Source organism: Festucalex cinctus, chromosome 1 (genome assembly GCF_051991245.1).
Source record: "Festucalex cinctus isolate MCC-2025b chromosome 1, RoL_Fcin_1.0, whole genome shotgun sequence".
Classification (NCBI taxonomy): domain Eukaryota; kingdom Metazoa; phylum Chordata; class Actinopteri; order Syngnathiformes; family Syngnathidae; genus Festucalex; species Festucalex cinctus.
In genome coordinates this window covers 36,730,418-36,751,491 of record NC_135411.1, presented here as the reverse complement: position 1 = coordinate 36,751,491, position 21,074 = coordinate 36,730,418, and the positions used below count along the sequence as shown (strand labels likewise).

Below are 21,074 nucleotides of genomic sequence, written 5' to 3'. Positions count from 1 at the left end.
AAAACCCAAATTAAATTGAAAAATTAAGACAAAAAAATGTGTTTGAAATTTTAAAAAGATGTAAGACTTAAAAATAATAATCAAACTGAAATTATCCTTGTTAAGAAAGCAAAACTGAAGCACTGAATCATATTAAAACCATGGCCACTGGTGACTTATTTTATTATGTGTACATGAGGTGAGCATACTTGACAAAATGCGACACTGGTGCACACATATTGTACAATGTTACTAGTCGGCTAGCATGCAGCTCAACATGACTAGCAGCGTGCCCAGAGCCATCATGAGCAACAGCAGTGCCACATGGGGTCTGTGCAGTCGGGGGGTCCAGTGGATGCGAGGCGAACCGGAGCCAGCCTGCCTGGATTTCAGGTATTGCTCCACAGAATCCGCCAGGCTGTACGATTGGGGACAGAAGCCCAAATCTTTGCGGGCCTTGTCGATCTTGAAGGTGTGGCTTACCGCTATGTTCCTCACCTGCGCACAATAAGCATACACATAAGCCATGTTGCACTTCATTTGCCTGCTGTGGCACCGCATCAGCTGATGTTTTATTCACGGCGACCATCATCGATCGCGCGGCTGCCGGCAGCTGTCTGACAGAATGAGCTCCAGGTGTGGCGGGGCGAGCTCAGCTTTGGTTTCGGCCTCATCACACATTCATGAGGAGGACCTTTCGGGCCGTGACTGAATCTCTTTAAGATGGATGCCCGGTTTTCTCCCCTCAATTCCGATCCCCCTCAGTGGGATTACTGAAAAGCTTGTTAAAAGTTTTCAAGCAAGTTCATGTTTTAAAGCATTAAAAAACAGTGACTGTAAAAAGTGGTGGAATTCTCGCTGCTTGTGTTTTCTTCTATGGAGCCAAAGACATGACACTGGGAAGCATTTTTTTAATTGTGCCCTCAATATATAACATGCATACAAAATGTTCATTTTTTTTAGCCACAAAATACTCTATTGATGCCACAAAATAGGTAAAACATGTTAAAAAAAAAAAAAAAAAAAAAAAATCAATTGTGGGTATAACCCAGTGATGAACTGTACATCAGGTAAATGCAACGTCACTGGGGATTTACCCGACTTAATCCACCTCTTCATACCACCACCACGCTCTAAAAACAGGTAGGTAAAAAAAGAACCAACTATGGGTCCAAAAAATGGACCGATTCTCTACTTGGGTCAATATGACCCAATTTTGAGTCAAGAAATGGATCTTTTAGTGTAAAACACCTCATAAATATTGGTCAGATCCTTTAGTTGGGTGTAAAAAAATAAATAAAAAAAAGGGTCATTTTGTGTAAAATAACCCAGAAAGTGGAGTCAAATTGACCCATAAAATGGTCGGTCCATTTTTGATCCATAATTGGGTTACTTTTGACCCAACTGTTTTTAGAGTGCATTATGTCATAATTATAGTCACCAACAGAGTATAAAACTGCAACATAACAGCACACAACTGTGCTGAATTATTGAATAATCTGATTTAAAAAAAATAGTTAGAATATTTCAATAAAATACACCATACTCACCAGAAATGCTTATTATGAAAAGTATTAACTTGTGCATATTGTTACAAATGTGTTTTGCTAATCAAAGTTGGATTAACAGGTTTCGTTCAAACTAGCCAATCAGAGGATGGAAAATTCTGATGTCATCGAGGGCCAGATGACACATTTGAAATATCTGATTAGTTGAAGAAATAGTCCCACTGCTAATATAGTTTATGTTGCATGGGCCATCAGCACACTATGCTGATTGTGAAGGCCCTGAGCAGTTTAGATTGACATGGCAACACAAGAGAGACTGAAATCTGACTGAACAAAACAGGGAAGCAAATGTACAAATGCAGAGAATATACTAGGTTACTAGTTTTAGAATTTAGTTAGGTCAGTGCTTTGTCCTTACCGCCCACCACTGGTATAATGTGCGCACCAGCACTGATTTATGGGTTTAATATCATTCCCATGAAAAACTTGGGCGTCTGGGTAAACAAATGGAGCGCACCTTTGGCTAGAAATTAAAGTATGAGATGTCCTCAAGTTGTCTCTCTGCAGGTAAAGCATTTGCCCTGTTTTCTCAAGTGTTCTGACAATTTAATCCCCCGCAGCCACATGTCATGCCTTGGGCTCCATATTTCTCAAATCACACTTGGGCTTTACATAATTCAGTTAGTAAGGGAGGCAGCCGAGGGCAGAAGCCTGATCGGAAAATATTCCCCTTAATGAAGTCTGTCTTCATTGTGGAGGGGGAGACTTGAACAAGAATCTATGCAGCCGCAGGTAATGGGAGCCCGCCATCGCCAGAAACACTTTCAGCGAGGCAGCTCAGTGCAGTCATTTCATTAGGTACCCCTACACAATCTAACAGTGCTTACAGTGCTTTGAGCTGAAAACATACGGAACAGTTCTGTGAAATGCAGGCCTCAAACGGTCAAACCTTAGTTTGATTCAAATTGTATTTGACTGTGGAACATTTTTCATTATATTCATGGTGCACTGAGATATAAGTGACCCGATAGTTTCTTGAAATGCAAGCTGATTTTTTTTGCTTTTACTTGCTAGCAAAATTTTGAGATGTGAGCATTAGCACTGTGTTTAATACAATTCTTCTTCTTCAAAAAAAAAAAAAGAGGCTTCAAAGTGTTGATTGCCACTCCCATTGAAGTTAACTGTCAAACTAAACATCAAACTAACTAATATACATATTGTATCATTTAAACTTCAACTAAAAAGTCAATTTAACTTAATTCTAACAAACAATGCAAACCGCTAGTGACGGGCAAACAAATAGCATCCGTGCCGCGGCGATGTAATCCTTTAAGCAACGGATATTTGAACATAACCGATAAAGCAACAAAATGTAGACAGATAATATAACAATACTCTTGTTGAAAGCGCGACATCAGTTCAGTCCATTTAACATTTACTAGCATATGTTCTTTATCCTCTGCATAGAACGAGGAATATTACTACATCTTACAGCGGAGTGCATAAACTGCAATATTACAGTTATTTTTCTCTTTAAAAGCACATTCCAAAAATGTTTTGTTTCTATTTGGGGGGACAATTACAAACATATAATGAAGACAAGTCAATAACCAGTATCAGAGAATGTATTGTGTTCAATTTGATTTTAGAACTGCACTGCATATTTTGCACCAACTGATATTGCTAAACCAATGATCAGGAAAGCCACTTAGTAGTAAAATATAACTACACAAATTTTGTAAAAGGGAGTTTATATTGAATGTGATTAGATTGTGTAAGTGTACCTTATGAACAGTACCTAGTATCAGTGTTCAATTCAAGAGAGTGGAAAAAGTAAGAAATCATTACTTCACTTCTGGTGAACAGGAGAGGCACCTCTATCACAGGTCTCATGAATATGTGCAAGTATTCCATCAGGATGGCTGGGGAAAGAACACAGGTGTTATAAATACATGCACTTCGTAAGAATTCTCAATGTGCTTTCATATAAGCAATGTTCTACCTGCTGAATAGACGAGAGAGACAGGCAGGTTTATCAGCGGTCGTCTGTAACCCAATCTCTCAAACTGCAACCAAAACAAGAAACCATAAATCATCAAAGCAACTCCATGAAAAAATATATCAACTGCTCACATTTTTAAGGACAAGTCTGAGAGCTTTTCTATTTCTATTTCTGTTATCGTCAAAGAGTCCTCCAGCTGTGCTTTTGGGAAAATGGATTTTCAACAACAGGTTATTTTTAGCAAATAGACACAAACAGGAGATTGGGAATCTGGTGGTGACTAGTTTCCCCTTTGTGATTATATAATCGCAGCGGGGCTCAAAACTGGCTTCGGTTGCCATATTCTAGTCCTTTAGAAAAATGCAATTGTGACACTGTTGCCCATGAACACGTTTAAATATAAACTTCAATAAAAAAAAGGCCCGTTTGTGACCCATATGAAACACTGAGAAACATTTTTGAACTCACAAGAGGTGTTAACCACACAAAGAGGTTCACTGAAAGTCCGTCGTTGATGAAATAGACCTGACCGCTCTAGAAAAACGACACAAAGGAAGGATTTGTGCAGCATTTTTCATTCAAGAACGAAGATTCGACATGATATATAACAACCAAAGTTACAAAATGAACATTACGCGCTAACAGTATTGCGACAGGGTACGAACCAATGTGCACACTTACAGCGACGCAGCTCTTCTTCATGGTGAGAGCCTCTGCGGCCAGCATGTGGGCCAGCACCAAGTTGTCCACATGCACCCAGTTCATCCTGGCCCGCCGATCGCCGAATCGGAAACTGAACAAGCGACGCTCCACGTTTACCTGACAAATGTCAAGGATTGACTGCTAGCTTAGATAATCCATGCACATTCCCACATAAAAACTCTGTGATGGAGGTTTTGGTGCGTGAAGTTTTAGTTATAGGAATTGTAAACCTTTCAAACAACAGATACTTTAACCCACATAGAGCAGCAACACAAACAAACTGTAAAAAAACAAACAGTATTGCAATAATATATGCATGCGCACTATTCAAGGCCTGCTCATGTACAATTACCGTATTTTCCACACTATAAGGCGCACCGCATTATAAGGCGCACCTTCAATGAATGACCTATTTTAAAACTTTTTCCATATATAAGTCGCTACAGTAGAGGCTGGGGTTACGTTATGCATCCATTAGATGGTGCTGCGCTAAAGGGAATGTCAACAAAACAGTCAGATAGGTCAGTCAAACTTTATTACTAGATTACAAACCAGCTTTCTGACAACTCCATTCACCTTCAAAATGAATAAACAGCTGTTTTATTATTTTCTCTGAGGTAAAGTATTACTATTAGCTAGCAATCCAAGATGGTGGGATCTTCTGCGCATGCGTGTCACCAATAGCGTCTTGACAGCGAGACCTGTTGTGGCTCAATATTGATCCATATATAAGGCGCACTGGATTATAAGGCGCATGGTCAGCTTTTGACAAAATTGAAGGCTTTTAGGTGCGCCTTATAGTGCGGAAAATACGGTAAATCAAGTCAGATCTTTTTCATTGTTGGCTGCATTCAAACACTGAAGTTTCTTATCCACTTGACTAACAATAAATGCTGAATGCTTTCCGACTGCCCCACAGAGAAAACACTGGAAGAAAGGCGGAGTGTAACTAGAGAGCGCCATTAATAATGCAAACGCTTCTAGCGGTAACACATTCCGCCAGGAGACGTACACAGGATGTGTTGTGTTTTTTCGTGGCTGAAATATGGGTGTGTGTGTGCGCATGTGTTCGTCACCATCACTCTGTGTAGGTGTCGGCGCTCTTCGGGGCCGTAGATGCCGCAAGGCCGCAGGACACAGGTTCTTAGCAGACCGCCACCTACACAGCACACAATACAAAGCATATATGTGACTGCTTTCTTGAGTTGCATATTCGCGACATTTTTTCCATTTTACACATTTTGTTATGTTACAGTCTTTTTCAAAAATGGAATGAATTTGTTTCTCTCTCAAAAGCTGACCAACAACACCCCATAATGGCACATGAACGTTTCAAACGGTGAATGCTCTATTATCGTGGCCCAGACTGGAATCTGATCCCTGGAGAGATTGGAAAGTAAGTTTTTTTTTTTTTATTATTATTTTTTTTTTTATCAACACCCACCATCCAACTCGACGGAGCTTGAGAAGTACCGTAGTCAGGAACTGGCAAACTGCTTTTTAAAGATAGTTGAGCCAAGCTTGTGACATTGTATTCAGGAAGAATTCAAGCTAGAATAAAAAAAAATGGTTGTCTACTAATGCTGTGTACATATCCTGGTAATTAGATGAACATTTTAGTGCCGATTTCAAATCTTAATGAGGGCCGGAGCAAGAGTCTGATTTCCTGTTGAATTACTTTTTTTCCCCTAGGCTTTATTTGAACAGTATACAAAATATGTGAGGAAAATGAATACAAACATTGTATACAAAACAAACAACTCGAACACAGAACATTCCAGGGAAGTTAAAGGATATAGAAGCTAACAAAATAAAATCAACAAAATAACAAAAAGGGGGAAAAAAACGATTTTCCTCTTGAGTTACACTTGAACTTATTTTCCTGACATGACACCACAGTTGCTTAGTACTCATCTTGTGAATGTCATGTGATCAAACTCAGAAAACAGGTGAGCCGTAATTGGTCGTTAACTGAGCCCTGAGGAACTGTGAAGTCTTTTTCAATCGACAGCGAGAGGCAAAATGGCCACCCTGCCCTGAGTTGGATCAAAACGGGTGGATTTTGCTACTTAACTAATTTTTATTATGTAAAATATGTATTCCTATTGGCTCATTAAAAATAGAGAATAGAGAGAATACGGTATGCCTTTCTATGGCACTTTCAGATCAGTAGGGCGGGAAAGATGTGAACTCCCGCAGGCTGCTACGCAATCTTTAACCCTGCGTCTATAATGAGAAGGTTCTAAGCTTAATTGAATATATAAGTAGGCGGCTGCTGATATGGTGTCGGGTCACAAAGCAGTCAAGAGGGGGGTATCACACCTGTGAGTTGTAACATAAGAGGATTTGGAATGCTACAGTTTTTGCTCAGGTACAACCACACCATCAAATGAGCAAAAAATCTGACTTTATGCTAACATATTGATGGCAGGAATGCATAACTCATCTAGATAATTAAGTTAGTCTCTCTCTGTATGTGTCCTCACCCTGTCATTGATTGTCAACCAGCCAACAATGGATTGTAGGCTGAAGTCAGCTGGGAAAGGCTCCAGATCCTGATGATTTTGAACATGAGAAGCAACAAACACTTCATTTCAGTGGAATGGGATTCAAATAAATTCAATTACATAAAAAAAAAAAAAAAATAGAATACAGATTCTATTATATATAAAATACAATCACAAATAAATTAGATTAATTTAAAGTTGAATTGAATTAAATTGTAAATTAAAGTATGAATTGAATTATAAATAAAGTTATAAATGACACTGTATATATTATCCTGTGATTGGCTGGCAACCAGTCTAGGGTGTGCCCCGCCCCGCACCCAAAGACAGCTGGGATAGGCTCCTTTGCCCCCGCAATACTAATGAGCACAAAATAGATGGAAGGCAGATTTTGTTCCAATATTGTAATGTTGCCATGGCAACTGTGGCACTGCATACCTTTGAGGGAGAATCCGTTGGCGGAGAGGACCATCTGCTCCGCTATAGCTTTCGTCCTGGAGTAGTGATCAATGTGCTGAAGTATACAAGAATGGCTTGTAAACATGCAGCTTGACTTAAGACCAGTTGCACTTTTACTGACCATTTCGGGGGGCACGGAGGGGACGGAGGCCTCATCGGCATCCTCGATGGGCTCCCCTGCGAATACTGCATTGGTAGTGCTGGTGTACACCAGCCGCGGGATGCTCCTTTCTTTGCACACTTCAAAAAAATAAAATATAAAATAAAAGGAACTGTAAACCATCATCACTGTGTTCGCACTCGATGAATGTGTTCGCTTCCTTTCACCATTTATGACATTATTGGTCCCGCCCATGTTGACGGACTCCACCTGCTCTTTCCTCAGCTGGAAACAAATATGAAAACAAATATCACAATTTGCTACACACATCCATCCATTCTCTATTGAGCTCATCCTAGTCAGGCTTATGCTTGTATTAAAGAACTATATAAAGAAATATATATTATAAAAAATATGATAATGAAATATACAATAATGATATTGTTTGAAAAATGTAACAAAGTATTTTTATTTTTTTGCTTCAGAGGATAAAGAATATATGCCTGTGAGTACTGTCATATTTTGCTCCACCATTTATGTTAAAATGTCAATTGCTTAAATGGTTATAACAGAGTGACATCTATGGCGTTCTGCATTATTTGATAAGACTTGTTGCCTGTGGTGAAGTGAATTGAGTTTAATGCCACCAAAAGGATGATGATGATGATGATGATGATGATGATGATGATGATGATGATGAAAGTGATGATGTCCATGAAATGTTCACCTGTTCCGGGCCGGACATGCCATAAGACGCACAGTGGAACACACAGTCGACGCCTTCACACAGGCTAAAGAGTGACGAATAATCACGGATATCGCTCTGCCACAACAAGAGAGGAACATCAGGTGATTTCTGTTCAAATGTGGTCCATTTTTAAGCTTTATGGAGTGTTCGGCATGTAAGGTTTATTCCGTGAGTGTGGTTTGCTTTTTGGTTGGTGTGTTTTGTTGTTCGTTTTGGCCTTTTGTCATGTCAGTTTGTGCTAACGTTTTTAAGCTAGCATGCTAGCTTATACTATTGATGAGAAGTGTGATGTGAAGGTGGACTTGTTTGTGTTAAAAAACTGAACTCTTATATAAAGTTGTTTATATAACATAGGTTCATGATTGTTTACATGTGATGGTGCTTTATAATCCACTCCATTTTAAGAGTTTGGCCACCATCTTATGGCACCTATATGCGACTACAAAGCCCTTAATTAGGATTTATGATGGTGAATTAGCAGAATTATTCGCTTGACGTGACATGATTCCCCATGGGGAACTACGACATTTAAAAAGTATTCAACTTTGGCAATTTCACTTTACAACTACTGAAAAGAGAAAACGAGCGTAAAATGGAGTGGCACAGTGCACAAGGACTACCCCGTGGAAAAAGCAATGATTCTAATTAGGTTAAGAGCGCCATGAAGCGAACAGGTGAAACCTGAATCATGTCGTCTGACCTCTGTGACCCAGTCAGCAGCTGGCTGGCCCTCTGAGCCACATGGATCACTCGCCTGCCTGTGAGACTGCAAAGTGAGGCGTGCTGATGGCATCTTGACGCAAGGGGCCACGTAATAGGCTTGATTTGCACGTACGCACCAGAACTTTTTGACTTTGGAAACAAATATCTGTACTTTTTACTCTACACCTTGTCAAAAATAGGCTCAATATATTTTCAACTAGGAGAAAAGTATACTTGTCAATTATAATTTTTTTAAAGCGGGGATAGATGGGGGAGAATCTGATTATGCTTCACTGTAAATGTGAAACTTGGAAACAACTTTACTGATGCCACCATCATTGCCAAACCTACATTTTTCTCCTGTCAATTATAAAAGAACGGGATGGGGCAAAAAGTATTCTATTCTATTATGTCATTTGGTAGATTCGGCATATATATAATTATTGAACGTAATATCACGTGGGTATTGAAAAATGTGAAATTTTCTAAAATGGCTGGTCGTGAAAGAGTTAATATTCAGCTACTATAACGGCTCCATTGTTCATTACTTATTGAGCAATTACTTGGTGGGCCACTAGGGGGAGCACCTCATAAGAGTGGCAGGGAAATGTATGGAAGTCTTCAGGAGAAGAAGACTTGTGAGCTTACTTTTACTTGTGTAAGACATTTACGGTATCTGTCCAGCAACTGACTCAGTTTTGCATACGTTTCTGTGAAAAATATGTATTATACCTTCAATTTTAAAGTTTTAAAACATATTTGATGTTTCAACTTTTTGAAGCACACAATTTCTGAGGAATATTAATAGTGATTTAATTGGATTTAATATTTAAGTAATTTTATTTATTTACTTTTGCAATGTTACACAAAAAATTGTCAGTTTATAAAATGAAACAATGGACAATGTGAGTGACTGACATGTTGCATGACAATAGGGTTTAAGAAAGACAAATTTGTTCACAGAAAGTTGTATTTGTTTAAAAAAAAATACACTAAAGTACTCACTGTGAAGAAGACACTAGTTTTAATATTGTGTTTCAGTGATGGTACAAAAAGAAACTATGTTCTAATTGAAAAAACATTAGTTTATGTCCTGAGTAGTTTTGTTGTAGATTATCATGGATTTATTATCTGACCAATATATCGATAATCGCTGTCTCGTCATATCATGAGATAATGGCTATCGTGAGCCTTGTATCACATGTCGTATCGTATCGTGAGGTACCCAGAAGTTCCCACCCCTATTTTCAACCAATTTCAACCTCTGCAGATTATGACATTTAAAAAATTTTGCGTAAAAGTGATTCAGATTTTCTAAGGTGGGAAAAACGAATATTTAAAAGGAACACATCTGATAAAAAAAAGTCAGGTTGATTTCCATTTGTGCAGTTCTAGCACCCTCTAGTGGCTAGTTTATTAGTGCAATTTAATTTTCATTAGAGATGTTTTGGCCTTCTATGTTTAAAATCTATGCTAATTAGATGAAGGGGAACCTAATTTGCTCAATGTGTGCTTGCATTAGCAAGTAAGTGCCTCAATATTGCTATTAGAGATTTTAGGTGGTTTATATGCATTGCTTTTATAAACAATATTGGGCTTTTTTTTTAGTATGAGCTTTTTTTTTTTTTTTTACAATATCGTTATCTTTTTTAAAAATCTCCAACTCCCCCCACAATATCGTGATAATTATCGTATCGTCACCTTCATATCGTGATAATATCGTATCGTGATGTTTGGATATCATTACGTCCCTAGTGATTTATAATATAAAACACAAATAATGGTATTTGTTATTGCTTTCTGAAATTGATAGCAAGTTTTCAGAGGCTACATCATAAAATGATATCTGTGGTACTGTACATGTTGTACCTGATGAAAGAGCACCCCATCAGGGGTGTCCCATGAAGGTTTGTTCATGTCCAAGAGGATCACGGACATCCCGTGAGCAGCCAGCGCCCTCCCCAGCCTGAAGCCGAAGTAACCCCCACCTCCGGTCACCAGCACCGTCCCGGCAGACGAAGCCCACTGGCCCACTTTGGAGGCCCTGCGCTCCGGGAGGCTGCCGCAGCGGGACGCCGCCGCTCCGTTCGGCCTCTGCCGCGGGGCCGGGGGCGCCTGGTTGAGCCGGCACGGGTGGGTGTGAGGGGAGAGGCTGTGCAGGGGCTGTCCGCTGGTGGCCTGGAAGCGGCAAAGGGAGACGCCGTGGCAGGGAAGCTGCTTGACCTGGCAGAGGGAGCCTCCGATCTCGCTCATGTTGAGACCGCACAGCTGCATCGATGCCCTGGATTAGTTGGCAACGAATTCGTCAGGGCTTCAATTGTTTTTTTCTTTTCACTTGACTTCACTGAACTGGTATTTAATCACACGCTATTTAATCATACACTAGTATGAACTACGTCAAAATGTGAAGAATATGTTTACCGTGTGTTACCAGCTTTCATCTGCACTTTACAAAACCAACAACAAAATCCATTCAGAATGTGATGAGTTTGTTTGTAAAAAGTACAGATTTATATTCAGCAGTTTTATAACTCAAGTCAACTCAAGCTTATTTATATCGCGATTTCAAACAGCCTAAGCTGTCACAAACCGCCTAAAGAGGACAGAAACAGTCTCCTTTCAGCAGTGAGCTCAACTTACCCAGAAACGGCTGCAGTCGTTCTAGCAGCGTCCTGAAAGCGCCTAAGATATATATAATTTTTAAGCACATCTATATTGAGCAACTTTTAGGGTTAGTAAAATATTTTTAAGGGTTTTTTTTTTCCCCAAAAAAATCTTAGTCAATAGACAAGTTCTGGGGTCTCCCAGGCGCAGTAGCATGTTTTCAAAAGTTAAATAAAAACAAAACAATTATTTTCTACAAAAAATAAGTCTTCCAAAATTTCCAAATATCCAAAGTATTAAATTTTTACTTATCTTAGTTTTAATTTCAATCAAAAACAGAAGGTGCAGAGAGTTTCCAGGGTCGACAAAAATGAAAATAAAAACTTTTTTTAAACATTTACATTTAAATTAGTTCCCTGAAGTTAACACTTAAAAAAAATAAAATAAAAAAGGATCTATTATCGGCCATATGATTCTTCAAAATGGCCGATGCCGATATTTCTCAAAATGCTGAATATCGGCGCCGATAATCGGCCCAGCCGATAATCGGTCTATCCCTAATAAGTATTTAATTTTCTACCTCTTCATATCGAGTTCTTCGTACCATATTTTCATATTACTAATATTTATTTATTTATTTATTTATTTATTTATTTATTCATATTTATATTACTAATTTTGAAGCAAACATCAGGTATGATAGCGGTTAAAAAATTAAAGAAAAAATAAATAAAATAGTTCTTTTCATATAAATGTTTTTAACAAAAAAAAGCAGGTGACACTCCTGCAGTGCCTCTTCTGTGTTTTTAGATCAAACTGTCACATTTCAATATTATCAATATACTTATTTTATCATATAACAATCAGATAAACAGTATAACTCTACTATACATACTATATATTGTTTAAAATACTATATATTTAGTATGGGTGTGCCAAAAAAAATTGATAGTCAGAAGAATCGCAATTTTCATTTTGTACGATTCAGAATCGATTTTAAATGTCCCCAAATCGATTTTATTTAAATTATTTTATACTGCGCTATATAAATAAAGATGACTTGACTTGACTTGACTTGTCTTGCCCCTTGTTTGTGTGTGCCTTTATTGGGAGCGCTGTTCATATTGTACACGATTAGGCCACTTAGGGGCAGTGTGGTTCCACGCGTTCTGATACACAGTTAAGTTGTAGCCACATTAGAGAGTAGAAGGGAAAAAGTCACGATCAATTATGCCAATAAGTTATTTTTTTGTAGCGTAGGAAGAGCATATGCCGGTGAGTCATGTTAAGATGCTTCTCTGTATACATTCCTGATGTGTTTTGAATGAATAGCCCTTCTTTTGAGTGATAAAAGTGCCGTGAGTAGCATGCTAATTAGCTTTAGCGACTCAGGCTAGAGTAGATCATGACGATTCTTTACACATCTATAAATTGAACCTGCAATCATTGTCTATCAAATCATTTGGAATTAAATATTTTTCTGAATCAAAAATTGATTTTGAATCAAATCACAGACCCAAAAATCGGAATCGAATCGAATCATGAGATAGTCAAAGATTCCCACCGATAATATTTATTATTATTATTATTATTATTAAAATAATTTAATTTCTATTATGATTTTGTCTTTATAATGAATGTTTAATTCACATTCTGTCTTGAATTTTTCCCTGAAATTTTGGTTACATTGTTGAGCTACATGAGTAGGGGAAAATTAGTTAGTTATCATATAATATTGAAAATGACAAAGACGCAATATAATTCAATGTATATGAATTTTTTTTTTTTTCAATTCACAAAAGTTCATTTTACTATTATAATCTAAGATGTAACTAATGAGGATCAAATACAACTCCCGCTAAAATACATTAAAAATCTCCATAAATAAACAGAAAATTGATCATTTTTATGTTGGTAAACGAGAAAAGATAATTCCACATATCAACACCAAAAAAATGCAGTTATTTATGACTAATTTTTAAGGCATTTTGATGAAAAATGCTCAATAAACACCAACAGTTTCTTGATTTTTAAATAAGTGAATGATCTTACCTCTGTTATTGCAGTGGTCCAGTCGCATCCATTCTTCAGCACATGCAGGTGGCCTCAAAAACAGCCACACAGTCTTGTGCCGTCACCTGTGTCACCTGTCAGGCCCGCATCTCCACTTCCACCTGCACACTCTGCTACCGTAATGTAAGACAGAGGTGTGCACCCTCTTTCCAGTTGACATGAGGGAAAGATATGTGCGCTGTTTGTGGGTCCAATTTCCTCTTGAGCTTTTGAAGCACCTGGAAAATGATGAAAACCTGAAATGACTCAGAACAACCATCATATTTCAGGTACATGGTGATTCAAATCAAAATGCATCCCAACAACTTTCTGGGTGTCACCTCAAGATAATTATGCGAGGTATACATATTTCAATTGATCACAAATGACAAATTGGTTCCACTATTTGAGTAATTTGCATGTTGTTGCTATGGCTTCCAAATCAATTAAAATGGTCCAACTCATTAGTTCTATTGAATATGGTTTGACTTCACTGAATAGATTTCTAAGCTGAACAAAATCATGGTGCAAATATATAGAAGATGTTCTCCCAAACTAACAAAGAGATGACTTTTGAGAGGCCTCTAAAGGTCAAACTGTTAAATGATGTAAAAGTGACGTGGCAGCAGGTGGGCAGCAGCAGGACTCTCTTCGTGTGCGCCTTTGTTGTCCGAGAAGATGTAATTGGAGCCGTCATGTTCCATTTAGGAGACAGCAAACCTTAGCTGACTCTGGAAGTTGAGAAAGCAGGGGAAAGCACTCAAGTGAGAACCTTTCCATTCATCAATTCATCCTTCCAAGAGCTTATGATCTATCTATCTATCTATCAAGTGACGAATCACAAAACTGCAGTTCTTCTTCCATTACTTCAGCTCTTGGTGATGGATGGATAATGGTGTGTGCGTGTGAGAGAGAGAGAGAGAGAGAGAGAGAGAGAGAGAGATCAGTCATTCAGCGTCCAGGGGTGATGTAACCTTGCCTGACCCGACATGCAAGCAAAGACGGAGGAAAGTGGGTGGGTTAAACCATCCACTGTCAACACATCACAGAGAAGTAGATGTGATTTGTGAAGAAAAAAAAAATGTTCCTAATTGAACTCGACTATGCCCTATGCTTAACTGCAGGGGGCGCCAAATAACAGCAATGACAAGCACAATGTAATTGGATGCATATTTACACGAGGATCCAAGTTCCGTTATGATCGTATTTAAAAACGCCTTAAGACTTAAACATGGGTTTTGTTACAATCACCCTGAAACAAACAAATTCACTTCACATTACAGTATTTGCAATGGGAGCCGTTTCTTAAAAATTGTAAAAATTTGAACGCGACAACAGTATAAATCTGAATTTTCCCCTACACGTGTGAATTTTGATTTCCTAAATCAACATTCAGTGTAAATTCATGGAAAGTTACAGCGGTGATGATGTCAAGAAGGACTGATAGCAGCGAGGGCAGCCGAAGGAGAGACAGTGACGAATAAAGTGCCAAGGCAAGCTGTCAAAAAAAGAAGAAAAAATACAAAAAAAAGGGGAGGAAAAAAAAAAGGCTCTGCATGCAGCCCACCTGCACGCGCCCTGAATGAAAGTTTCTGTAGGAGCCACTGACAGCATTCACTTTGTCCTCAAAACTCCTGTCAGAAAATAGGCAGCAAAAAATAAGATGTGATCAGTAAGCACAATTAAACAAAATGTATTAATTTGTTTAAATATTTCAGATCATCAAAGCAATTCTAATATTTCACAAAGACAGCCCAAGTATAAAATGCAGTTTTGCTACGCTCAAGTCAAAGCCATGTCTAATATAAAAATAGTGATTTGCTTCCATCTTGTGGCATCCTTGGTGCCACGGACCCGTGTTGAAGTAAGGGGAGGAGCTTCGAGAAGTGTATTGATGCTATTTTGTAGCATTCACTGCAAATTCGATCAGCTTTGCTGTGAGGCTTGGTTCCAATCACTGGACTGTACTTGGTTGTGCCACCCTTGGCAGCCATAACTGCGGATGAGTCGTTTGCATTTCTGTGGAGGAATTTTGGCCTTCCCTTCCCCTCAGAATTGTTTTAACTCAGTCATACTGGAGAGTTTTCTAGCGTGAAGGGTGAAGCAGGTCCTGAGGAGCAAAGCAGCCCCACACAATACAACACTTGAATGACTTCTGTTGTTTGCATTGCTTTCTGTTGTTTTTTCATTGTTTTCTGCTTGTTTGTTTTTTGTTGCTCCCACTTCCATATGTCCCCTTTAAGTGCATTTTTAAAGCTCATAGGTAATTACTCAACAGCTTTCGATTTAAAGCATTCCTCTGTTCAATTGAACAAAAATGGAAGCGCGAAAGTGCTGGCTGGTGTATTTTGGGTTCCAATGACTAATTGAAGTGGATTAGTCATTTCATTTCATGCCCATTTCAGGCGCGATGGGACACAGGAGGGCACGCGCTCGTGCACTCTGAAGAGGATTTCCAGCTAAATCAATTAGCTGAAATGTATGTGTCGCCGCCTCCGTAATAAAGTAGGACACTGAGGAGGACGGTGAGGGGATGTGGTGGCACTGCAACAATCAATGGGACACAGTACACGACCTGTAAATAAAAATGTGCCTCTTGGAGTTGGAGATCGCATAATAAAAGGTTTTAATGTTTTGCCCCTCGTGTGCAGCTAAATAAGGAACACAAAACACAAGGAACACGCTCAATATTCATTACATGTAAAATCAATGAGGGTCTTAACAAGATGAGAATGCTCGAGTTTCACAAGGGGAATGGAATGTAATAGAAGCTCCTACATGCACTCCAACCATTCTGGTGGGTCGAAGTGTGTTAAGTGAGAAAATAAACTATTAAAGGGCCTATGATGTGCCGTTTGTAAAGGGGCTAATGCTGAAACAATGTTTAAAAAAAAAAATGGTGTAGATTTTTTAGAGCGACCCTTTTGCACATTTATTGTCACGATGTGGGGTGTTGGTGGCAGGACCCAAATGCAGGAGGCAACCAAAAAACAGGGCAAGGCAGGGATGCAGGTAAAAAAGGGGATTTAATTAACAAAAACTATAAACAAGGTACTATGAAAAAATTAACAAGATCAAAAAACAAACACAAGGCATGGCATGGCATGGAACACAGGGACAACAACAGGCACAACAGATACTATGACTCCACAAGAACCGAACGGAAAACAGGGGACTAAATACACACAGGCTAATGACAATGACTAGACACAGCTGGGTAAGACACAAGTGGCAGGGGAAGCTGATTGGTGGATACACTGGGAAGGGAAGAAACACTCAGGTGGACGTGGTTTGACATAACGGGACAAGGGAAGACACAAGGAACACATGACAAACGACCAAAAGACAACAAAAACCCACCCCCACCAAACCAAAACATGACATTTATAATTATATTTCTAAATTTGGAGATATATTAAATACAAAATACGAATATTACAAACATCAAGTTCCAGTAACTCTAAAAAGAGAGAGAAAAAAAAAAGTGCTGTCACTATCAAATATTTTTAGAATTTATTAATTTAGCGATTATTCAATTAATTAATGGACTAATCGGATTCATTTGAATTTTGCATTAAAGTGTATTACCAAAGCATGTTTTCCCTGATGACTGTTTATTAACCAGCAATTGGCGGTTATTTTGTACTTTGTATTCGGATAGTGATTAAAAAAGGGGGATTGTTGTTGTATTATGTTACCAGCTTGGTCATTGTTTTCCAAAGTAAAAAGAGATGTTTGCAAATGTCTTATTTTGATTAAACACAGAAGGACTGCAGAACTCAGTGAACAATTACTGGTAATGGGCTGAAATTAGAGGATTTTGACAATTTTAAATTAAAAAGTGTCTTGAAAGGATTACTGAATTACTAAAATAGTGTTGATTAATTTGACACTTGATTACTTGCCGATTAATCGATTAAGTTTGACTGCTCTGAAAAAATGAGAAGTTGGGTCAAAAGGGACCAAATTAAAAGTTTTGGGGTAATATATTTAACCCCTAAAAGTTGAATCATATGAATAAACCACAAAACATCCATCCATCCATTTTCGTAAACACTTTTCCACGCTAGGGTCACGGGGGTGCAGGAGCCTATCCCAGCTGGCTTTGGGCAGTAGGCAGGATACACCCTCAACAGGTTGCCAGCCAATTTAGGAGATCACAAAACAATACATTCTAAAAAGAGTTTGGTCAAAAACAACCCAATTTGGGGCAAAAAATAGACCGATCCGCTACTTGTGTCAGTTTGGCCCAATTTTTTCTATTCTAATATTGGGGGAGATTGAGTCAAATTAAACCAAGTAGTGGATCTGTCTTTGTTTTTGTGTTTTTAAATGCCCAAATCGTTTTTTTTTTTTTTTTTTATTGAACTGTTTAGTGTGTATCATTTTGAGGGGGTTGTTTTATCAAAAACAACTTTTTTTTTTTTTGTAGGGTTCTTCATTTTACTCAACTTCTTAGGTGAAAGAAATAACCCATAAAGTGTTCAGCGGCTGACTAACAGCAATTAAAATTTGTCCTCTGTAGTGGACCTTTTTAAACCTGAATGTCTCCCACCCAGTGCATACGATTTAACTCATTTACTCAATTAACTCATTTTGTGCTCTATAGAGGACATTCTGAGCGTTCTAATGATACCAAATGTGTAGGGGTGGGGCTTTGCTACCTTTGATTGCATCATAAAAGAAAATGGCTTCCCTCGGTGCAAGCACTTTTAGGGAAGAGGAAAAGTAAGTGTATAACACTTTTTATTGAACAAATTTAGGCTTCAAATGTTATTAGCATGTTTTCTATAAGACTCTGAAGAACACATTAAAGTATTGTTTGAATTATTTTAACAGTATTTGAGCGTAGCATTTAAGTTTTAAAAAGTGTCCTCTGTAGTGGACACATCATAGCTTAAAAATATACTTTTTTTTTTTCTCAAAAATTTCTAAAAATTTCTTTTGCAGTATTCCAGTTACTTCATAAAGATTGGGGAATATCAAAATAAACATGATTGGACAATATTTTTTGTCCTGGTAGTCAGGAGGATATTGTAGCTAGCACGCGCATTTGCTGGTGCCGGCAGCATTCGTGTTCCCTCTCCCAGTCTGTGCCATTGCGGCTTCCCACATGTAGATTATGGACATCAAGGAGATATTGTAGTGAAACCTCCCCTCGTTATACAGGCTCGTTATTGCCATGGCGTGTGCCGCGTGACATACAGGTGGCATTGTAGATTGTATAGTAGGTCTTGGCCACTTTTTTTGTGTTCAGCATTGACAAAAAATAAAAAAAATAAAAAAAGAAGCCTGTTGGTTATGTAAAAGAAACAAAGATTGCACACAGGTTGAGTGAGTCAGAAAGTGATGCAACCTCTGGGTGTCATTCACTCCCACCCCCCTCCACCACCACCACCCTGCTGTAAATGACAGATGTGTCATGTGGGAAGCAGACAAAAAGTACTCAGACATGCAGGCTATCAAACTGTCAGCAGTCTTGTGGGTGTCGGAGAAATGATCTTCAGTTCACCTTTCCGAAAGGGATGGATGGATGAAGGATGTCGTGGCATCATCTTGGCTGATGACTGACTGGCGGCTAGCCAGGATTATACTGAAAGAAATGGAAGCAAACACATTGTATGTAAGGAAACAATCAGTCTTTAGATTTTTAGTTTGTGGGTTCAAATTTGCGCCTTGAATATCTTATTTTGATCACACAGTAATATACTGAGTAAGTAATGTTTAGGTTGGTAGAAAACATGAACAAACGTTGAGAACATTCCAAAAATGTCTTTTCCCATAACATTCCTTTGACTGTGCAATATTTAAAACATGAAAAGAAGATTTAGTGGTTAATAAAATAATGATTCATGTTCCAACGGGGCATTATGTAATAATGCTAAAAGCTCAGAGGACAAAAGACTTTTTAAACAATCTGTGAAAATAAAGATGGGGCAAAAAAAACAAGCTTCTCTTTCTTCACTAAAATCCACATTATCATGTGTGCACGGAGACGTACTGGCAGCAGCACACGCTGTTCTCTCTCATGTATCCCTTCCCAAGCGGCTGATCTAAAATAACACGAGAGGCCGATCAGAAAAGACATTCATACCCTGGTGGAAATAAACACTGGGGGGCTGAGCAGAAATAAACACCGGCCGGTCATGCGGGATGGTCTGCGGGGCGTGAGACTGCCCACGCCTCCTCCTCGTCCTCCTCCTCCTCCTCCTTCAGCTCCTGGTGCTACAACAACAAGAAGCGGCTCAAAAGTAAAATAGATCCACTAGAACAGGTGGAGGAATAAGCGGTCAAGAAAATGGATGGATGGATGGATAGAACAGGTGGGCTGTCCAAGATCCGTTAGCCAACACCCTCCTGCTTGCTCTCCATTAGTGGTGAGCAAATGGTGAGCATTCGATTTCATTTTAGTTTGATCATACAGCGGTTAACCTGTGTTTAGACTTGCGTGACAGGTGGGAATGTCCAAATGTAGCCAGATGGACTTCGTTACAATTTCTGAAAGCATGCATTATCACATTCAGTAACATTTAATACACACACAAAAAGGACCGTAAAACAAAAACATAGCAACAAACACTCATTCAGACTAATGAGCGCACGCAGTCACACATTCACACAGTAACATACACATTTTGATAACATATACAGCAACACATTCCCAGATGAGTCTGTGGAGAGGATGTGACCGCACTGCATCCTCTGCTGGGGTCTCACTTCCTGCCCTGTGAATGCTGGAGGTTGTGTTCGGATGGAAAAAAACAAAAAAAAACAAACAGTACCAGTCACTTTGGATACACGCTGATGGATGGCCTTGTCAACCATTATAGTGGAATGACAAACAGAGAGAGAAACACACACTCGGCAATATGGCTTTAAAATAAATCTTTTCTTTTTTTTTCAAGATGATTTTCAGATTTTATTGTAAAGGCAAATTCAGTGGTGCCTTGAGATACAAGTGACCTTGCTTACAAGTTTTCCTTTCATTTGGATTTGTTTGTTTTCTTTTGTTGTTGTTTTTTGTTTAGTGTTATTGAACATTGAACATGCAATATAAATTATAAAATACAAGTAAAGTAAATAAAATAAAAGCAACATAGTAAAATAAATATCAGCAGTCAGAAATCATATGTTCAAAGGGAGTAGGAAGAAGTACAAGAACGTATCTCGTCCTACCCCCGTTAACTTATATCATGATGATGTATTATAAGTTATTATATTTTGAGCACACAGACTTGGGATACAAGCTCCGATTTCACAAATTGTGAATTGTTAAAAAAAAAAAAAAAAAGAAAGAAAGAAAGAAAAAAGCGGCTTTATTGTCACTCTCTGTTGAAGTTTACTCTCAAGTGAAACATCATACAATACGCCTTAACAACCATACAGCTTCATGCAAACAATGCAACACACCTTTCACATGCTAACGTTAGCATCACTAGTTGCCGTTTTAAAACCTTCAGCAATGAACATTTGAACACAAACAGTGATCAACACGTAGACACATAATATAATTGCAATACTCACAGCCATATATACTTTGCCCACTATGAAAAATGACTAATATTATTGGCACAGCATCTTACAGTAGTAGTAGAAGTAATATTCTTCTTCTTTATTTGAGTCTATGTGATTGTCTTACAGTATAATGCCTCCTGGTGGTCCGGCAGGAACATTACAAAGAGATGAACTAAACTCGTATCTCGAGGCACCA

At 38.4% G+C, this 21,074-nt stretch overlaps 1 protein-coding gene and 1 long non-coding RNA gene across 3 annotated transcripts; both read right to left on the bottom strand.

Annotated features, from left to right (window-relative positions):
- sdr42e2 (short chain dehydrogenase/reductase family 42E, member 2) lies at window positions 1-10,984 on the bottom strand. 2 transcript variants are annotated; one of them, XM_077533260.1, is made up of 11 exons: window positions 10,577-10,984; window positions 7,985-8,080; window positions 7,485-7,542; window positions 7,279-7,397; window positions 7,137-7,212; window positions 5,268-5,350; window positions 4,171-4,308; window positions 3,958-4,023; window positions 3,490-3,553; window positions 3,336-3,409; window positions 1-477 (listed from the first exon to the last, which is right to left on the bottom strand). In XM_077533260.1, the coding sequence occupies exons 1-11, from the start codon at window positions 10,979-10,981 to the stop codon at window positions 232-234; spliced, it is 1,425 nt and encodes a 474-aa protein (XP_077389386.1). In that variant the 5' UTR covers window positions 10,982-10,984; the 3' UTR covers window positions 1-231. The 2 variants fall into 2 exon arrangements, with proteins under 2 accessions (XP_077389386.1, XP_077389376.1); XM_077533250.1 differs by having other exon boundaries at window positions 7,279-7,542.
- A 5,332-nt stretch (window positions 10,985-16,316) lies between these two features.
- On the bottom strand, window positions 16,317-21,074 carry LOC144025536 (uncharacterized). The gene is made up of 3 exons (XR_013284910.1): window positions 20,888-21,074; window positions 19,458-19,588; window positions 16,317-18,956 (listed from the first exon to the last, which is right to left on the bottom strand). It is a non-coding gene; the product is annotated as an uncharacterized LOC144025536 (long non-coding RNA).

Coding starts and splice junctions, on each gene's coding strand:
- sdr42e2 (XM_077533250.1), bottom strand. CDS start 10,981: ATGCAGCTGTGCGGTCTCAACATGAGCGAGATCGGAGGCTCCCTCTGC. Junction 4,309..5,267: donor GACACCTACACAGAGTGATG/GTGACGAACACA, acceptor GACATTTGTCAG/GTAAACGTGGAGCGTCGCTT. Junction 3,410..3,489: donor CTCTCTCGTCTATTCAGCAG/GTAGAACATTGC, acceptor TTCTTTCCCCAG/CCATCCTGATGGAATACTTG.